Source organism: Garra rufa, chromosome 18, assembly GCF_049309525.1.
Source record: "Garra rufa chromosome 18, GarRuf1.0, whole genome shotgun sequence".
NCBI classification, from domain to species: Eukaryota; Metazoa; Chordata; class Actinopteri; order Cypriniformes; family Cyprinidae; genus Garra; species Garra rufa.
The window spans coordinates 30140489-30147175 of NC_133378.1; the positions used below are offsets into that span (position 1 = coordinate 30140489).

Sequence of the window (6687 nt, forward strand, 5' to 3'; positions counted from 1 at the left end):
CAAACACAGACCATAAAGTTTGAAGTCCTTTAATAGAAGTTCAGATCTTTTCATACTGCATTGACTACGTACTTCAACACCAAACCAAATAGCATTGTCTCTTTATATAAAAACAAAACAATGTGACACATTTGGCAACATAAAAAGATAACTGCATGTATTGCACCTGTAACCTGTGTTCTTAAGTAAAAGGCACCTGTTAAAAGGCTGTATAAGAAGATCAAGACTCATTTAGCATAACATTAACGCTTTGACCAAACAGCCTAGTGCTCACAGCAAACAGCTTCTTATTAGATAGGACAGGAATAAGGTGCAATGCTCTTTGTGTCCTTTTGAGAACTCAAAAATAAATAATAAATGCATTTAAAAAAGTATATGCTGAATTATAGAGCTTAATTATATATCAAGGAATACATACATTGTCTCCAGTATTTTAAAGGCTGTAACCTCTTTCCAGTTTTGACATCTGATTTAAAACATAAAAACTGGGTTTGTATAGTAGAACATATTTTGAACAACCCAAGAGAGACACCAAAAATGAATGTGATGGTCACTTGTCAGTGCAGATTTTAAACAAAAGTACAAAATGCAATTCAAAAATGATTGTGCATGAACAACTATTGTTAAATATTCACAATGAAAGTGTTAAGATAAGACCAAAGAGCTTTAATTCCAAATGGATGCATTTGGCATATATTCAGTATGCTTTTTTTGTCTCAGATGTGGTTAGAACCTCTCACAGTGTAAATGTATATCACTAATTACACACCCTATCAATATGGATTAAAAATGAAAGGGATAGTTCACCCAAAAATGAAAATCACCCCACGATTCACTCACCCTCAAGCCATCCTAGGTGTATATGACTTTCTTTTTTCAGACGAGTGCAATCAGAGTTATATTAAAAATGTTCCTCTTCCAATCTTTATAATGGCAGTGAATGGGTGTTGTGATTTCAAAGCCCAAAAAAGTGCATCCGTCCATCATAAAAAGTACTCCACATGGCTCTGGTGGTTAATAAAGGCCTTCTGAAGCAAATCGATGCAGCCATTCATTGCCACTATAAAGCTTGGAAAAGCCAGTGCATTTTTAAATATAACTCTGACTGTATTCATCTGAAAGAAGAAAGTCATATACACCTAGGATGGCTTGAGGGTGAGTAAATCATGGGGTAATTTTCATTTTTGGGTGAACTATCCCTTTAATTATATTATTTTAGAGTTCCAGAATCCCAATGGCATCTTTCAATGACATTGTCCCTACTATCTGTTCCTTACTGAAGTAAACAAAATTGGATACACCTCCAAGAAGCACTTTTAAAGCATTACAGTCCCTGTAAAGAATTATTCCTGCAGAAACCTAAAAAAAAAATACAAAGGACTCATGGAAAAAAAAGCTTGTTGTAGTGCTTGGATTTGCATACATGAGTCTGTTCCCATGGTGTTTTGCCTTTGGGTGTGGTGGTGAATATTTAGGCCCCAGCTTTAAAAAGAGAAGTCATCTACTTCCTCCTGAGGTCAGTGACGAGGGTGTTTAGGGTAGTTTATTGTGAGCAGTACCATACAGTGCAGATAGAGGGAGGTCTCTGACTCTGATCAAACAGGAAGGAAATGGAATACCACAATGAATGTGCAACAAAGTAACCGTCATGTGAGTTTCAAAAGCAGACCAGTTAAGAATCATTCAGATTGTATGAAGAGATAACTTTAGAGCACTATAATACATTCAAATACTGAAAACTGTGCCAGTATACACTATACTTAGAAACGTAGAAAATACTGAAACTGTAATGATTCCAGGCCATCGTGTTGTAATGTTTAATTTAAGGTAAAAATTAATTTTGCTAGTTAAATGAAATAGAAAATAGCAATTTCTTCTGGTTGATGCATCACACTGCATTGCATTGTGGGATACAGTATCTTAGGCAATTTTGCTGAAGACTAGATATTTTGTCTTGTCTTCAGCAAATTTGCATACAGAAATATTACAAATGAAATGTTATGTTTAAGTATGCAAATAAGGCATTATGTAATTACTAATTGCACTAATTTGCATACATTTCCAGAACAGAAATCTGAACACTAGGTAAAGCCAGGTTAACAATACTTATTTTGCATTAAATTAAAATGTTTTTCACATTATTTGGACGTCTGTTTTTATTTTATTTTATGAAAGCGTTTTAGCCACTAAATAAAAACATTTCTCACAATTCTAACTTTTTTTCCCTCACAATTGCATGTTATAAAGTCAGTATTGCGAGATATTTAAAAAAAATAGTTTTTTCCCCCCTCCAATTCTGACTTTATTTCTCACAATTGCGACTTTGTATCCTGCTATTCTGTCTTTATAACTCGCAATTGTGAGTTTATATCATTCAATATAGAGGAAAAGTCAGAATTGTTGAGTTTATATCTCACAATTTAACTATTTCTCAGAATTGTTGAGTTTATATCTCACAATTTAACTATTTCTCACATTTGTGAGTTTAAATCTTTTTAACTCGCAATTGTGAGTTTATATCACAAAATTCAGAGTTTATATCTTGCAATTTGACTATTTCTCGCAATTATGTCTTTAAAACTCGCAATTGTAAGTTTATCTTGCAATTCTGACTTTATAACTCCCAGTTGTGAGTTTATATCACATAATTCCGAGAAAAGTCAGAATTGTGAGTTTATATCTTGCAATTCTGACTTTAAACCTCCCAGTTGTGAGTTTATATCTTGCAGTTCTGACTTTATAACTTGCAACTGTGATTTTATATCACGCAATTCATAGAAAAAGTCAGAATTGTGAGTTTATATCTCACAATTTGACTTTGTTTCTCAGACTTGAGTTTATATCTCACAATTCTGACTTTATAACTCCTAATTGTGAGTTTATATCATGCAATTCAGAGAAAAAGGCCTTTCAAATATAAGTATTGTAATTGAAATAAATGAAAGATGTACAATACTGTACAATAAAATAAAGCAGCTAAAATATAACTGGGTAAATAATGTCCTGCTAAAAAAAAAAAACTTTCACTTTTTCTTAACAGCTGTTTTTTTGTTTGTTTTTGACACTTGATTAGGCAGATTACTGACAGAATTATTTTGATGTTAGTGTTAACATACAAACAATAATTCCTGCTTTGAACATCCAGGTTTTCACTTAGTAATTACGACATGGCGTGAACACAAAATAAAAGTAGCATGCTAATACATGATTACGTATTTTGAACACAGCTTTTATCTGTACCTTTGAGGTGTGTTGAGAACTGCAACCACTGTGTGAGCCATTCCCGGCACTGTCCGGGACTCAGGCGGTCTGGATTCAGCCCTCTCACGTAACATGCCTAGAAGATGTGATGTAAAAAATAGTCTCTAAAAATCACAAAGTAAAGGCTTCTTTAAAGGGATAGTTCAGCCAAAAATGAAAATTCTGTCATTAATTACTCACCCTCATTGTTCCAAACCCGTAAGACCTTCGTTCATTTTTGCAAATTAAGACATTTAAAGATATCTTTTTTGTGTTCCAAGGATGAATGAAGGTCTTATGGGTTTGGAACGACATGAGGGTAATTAATGACAGAATTTAAATTTTTGGTTGAACTATCCCTTTAAGAACGTAAAAGGTAAAATAGGAATTGACCACTGACCTCTCTGAGCTCTGTGTCATTTAACTGATGCAAGCCTAACCGGACAATGGCACGATCAAGCAGCATGAGTTCTGAGGCGTGGTTGTTCAAGCGTCGACCAATCCAGAAGCCTGGGAGGTGGGGCGTCAGGAAGAGCAATGCACAGAGGTGTCTCTGAAAATACATTTTAAACAAGAATAAGTAACATACATTTGTAGTGCAATTCATTGTTTAACTAGCCGATTATTTGAAGCTCACCTTCTGATCTGCATTCATTTTCTTGATACCCAAAGGAGGTCCAGAGAACAAAGTTCTCACTGCATGGACATCAGACACCACTGGATGGACTCCACTTCGGACCTGAAGACACATATTTATTAAAAAGTCAAAATCTGAATAAAATGACTAATAAAGGCTTCGATTTTACACGTATGTAATATCATGAAATTAGCTTATAGGCTACCTTACTGCAGAGCTCCACGAGGCGGCTTTTGAGTCGGCTGTCTTGGACAGATGTTGACGTTCTCTCCAGTCCTTTGACTATAGCCCAGTGGTGCTGTGCTCTCTGGGTATGATACACCCCCTGAAACTCCACCAGCTGCTGTGGGGTCCAGAAGTGCCGGATCAAAAGCTGGCGAGGATAGAGGTACCTAGAGGATAATGCAGGCATGTGATTAGCTATTTTTTTATTTCAACTATAAAAATTTAAAAGAGAAATGTATTACTATTGCAAAAGTATTGTAAGATAGCGAAGCATTATTAATAATAAAAAAATCACATTATTCAAAATACTTTTTAAATGTATAAACTAATCAAAGAAATATATTACTATTGCAGAAGAATTTTTGGGCTGTAAAATAAAAAGCATATATAATAACTTAATGAAAAAGTATTTAAATTTAAAACATTAATATCAATGAAGTAATATTACTGTTGAAATAATACTATTGTACTGTAAAATAAAATAAACATTAAACAATAACAAGCTTAAGTGTTTATTATTATTAAAATTTTAAAAATTAAACTTAAAACTTAAATCAATAAAAAATATCACAATAGCAATAATACTATTAAACTTTAAAATTAAAAATAATACTAATAACAATAAGCTATTATCGTTATTATCATTAAAAATGTTTAAAATACAAATATTTAATTTTTACTTAAATACTAAAAATTAAATAATGACATTTCTAATGCAAGAATATTATTGTATTTAATAACTATTAATAAAAAGGATTTAAATTTACATTAAAACATTAAAGTTAATAAAGAAATTACTATTGAAATAATACTACTGTACTGTAAAATAAAAAGAATATTTAATAATAACAGCAATACAACTTATTCAAAGTGTTTATCATTAAAATGTTAAAAATTAAACTTAAAACTTAAATCAATAAAGAAATATTACAATAATACTATTATACTGCTAAATTAAAAGTATTAATAATAAACTATTATTATTATTATAAAAAATGTTTAAAAATATAAATATATTTTTATTTCAATTTAAAAAATTAAATAAAGAAATATATTATGATTGCAATAATATTATTGTAATATAGCAAATTAATAATACAAACATGCTCAAATACTCCATAATTGCTAAAAAGACACTGACTAATCAGCGAAGTAAGCTGCTAAATACTCACATAAGGATGAAGACCAAATAGTTGGCAAAAGGAGGTATTGATATGATGACCAGTGGAATGGCTTTGATTAAGTCCCTGCGGAGCTAAAAGCAACACACAAAAATGACAATTTAATAAACTTGTAAAAGCAATACATCCCATAAATGCCTGCTTCAGTTCTTTGACCCACCTGTCTGATTTTCTCCATATCACGGTAAGGCAATTTCTGGTGCTCTATTTGCTCACTGACCATGCGGGCTGCGATTCTTCTCACTTCTTTACCATCTTGAAACAGAAGCCGGAAATCTGCAAAGAAAATCATAAAACCTATATCATACCATATTTGCCAGAGATAGTGTGAGGATAACAAATCAGTAATAATTTTAAATATTTATTATTCACTCTGACCCCTCATGAAAGTGTGATACAGCATGTAAAATCGTGGAAAGCGGCGTTGCAGGAATCTCTCATATTTCTCATTGGCCCATTTAAGACCGGACACAACGCTTCGACCAATCCCATGTCTTGCTTGTGAAGGTGAGTAGTGCCTAACAAACCACAAACTACTACAAAGACAGACAGATATACATACATGAATAAATAAATAAATAACGTGATGTCACAGGGCAGGGCATGTATTGTATTTCCTGATGAACCTGATGAATGTCATTTTTCCTGGCCAACAACTAAGAGGATACAAAATCAGAAATATATTTTCCGTGACCCTATTGTATTATTCATGATGAAACATCATCTTCAGTATTATTTTATAACGAGTCAATAAGCAAAAACACCACGCTGTTTTGTGTACCACCGCCTACATATGATCGATCATTCTGAACTTGATATAAAGAGTACCTGGATTTTGTGGAAGCCAGTCTAGGTGTGCAGAGACTTGCTTTGACCCCGACAGGTCGTTTTCCGCACAGTAGGATCAATGAAGCCCCGCGGCATACCCCTCTACAGGACAGCGCCATCTTGAACTGAGCAGCTGACAGTTCTACGTGGGCGTGTCTTCAGAGAATGGAATGCGGGCGCGGCGCTGTGATTGGCTGCTTTATTTACCGCATATATAGTAACCAATGCGCAGCAAATTTTTGTGTCGATGGATACCGTAGTATTTTGTGTGACAGGAGTCTTCATTCAAAACACTGACGAGTTTTCTTGGCACAAGAAAAAAAAAAATGTAATGTTTTTTTTTTTTTTTTATAAATAATTTTCTTCTGCTCCCCAAGCCTGCATTTATTTGATCCAAAATACAGCAAATGCAATAATATTGTGAAATATTTTACTATTTAAAATAACTGCTTTCTATTTGAACATTTGTTGTTATTTTTATTATCGATATTTAAAACAGTTGAGCACATTTATTTTTCAGGATTCCTTGATCAATAGAAAGATCCAAAGATCAGAACTTATCTGAAATAAAATGCT

General features: G+C 32.9%; 1 protein-coding gene across 2 annotated transcripts; it reads right to left on the reverse strand.

Annotated features, from left to right (window-relative positions):
- Nucleotides 1-13: 13 nt before the first annotated feature.
- letmd1 (LETM1 domain containing 1) lies at nt 14-6230 on the reverse strand. Of its 2 annotated transcripts, none has more exons than XM_073823245.1 (9): nt 6112-6230; nt 5662-5819; nt 5444-5559; nt 5275-5357; nt 4083-4269; nt 3878-3979; nt 3641-3793; nt 3241-3337; nt 14-1591 (listed from the first exon to the last, which is right to left on the reverse strand). In XM_073823245.1, the coding sequence occupies exons 1-9, from the start codon at nt 6228-6230 to the stop codon at nt 1518-1520; spliced, it is 1089 nt and encodes a 362-aa protein (XP_073679346.1). In that variant the 3' UTR covers nt 14-1517. The 2 variants fall into 2 exon arrangements, with proteins under 2 accessions (XP_073679346.1, XP_073679345.1); XM_073823244.1 differs by having other exon boundaries at nt 5444-5580.
- Nucleotides 6231-6687: the final 457 nt, after the last annotated feature.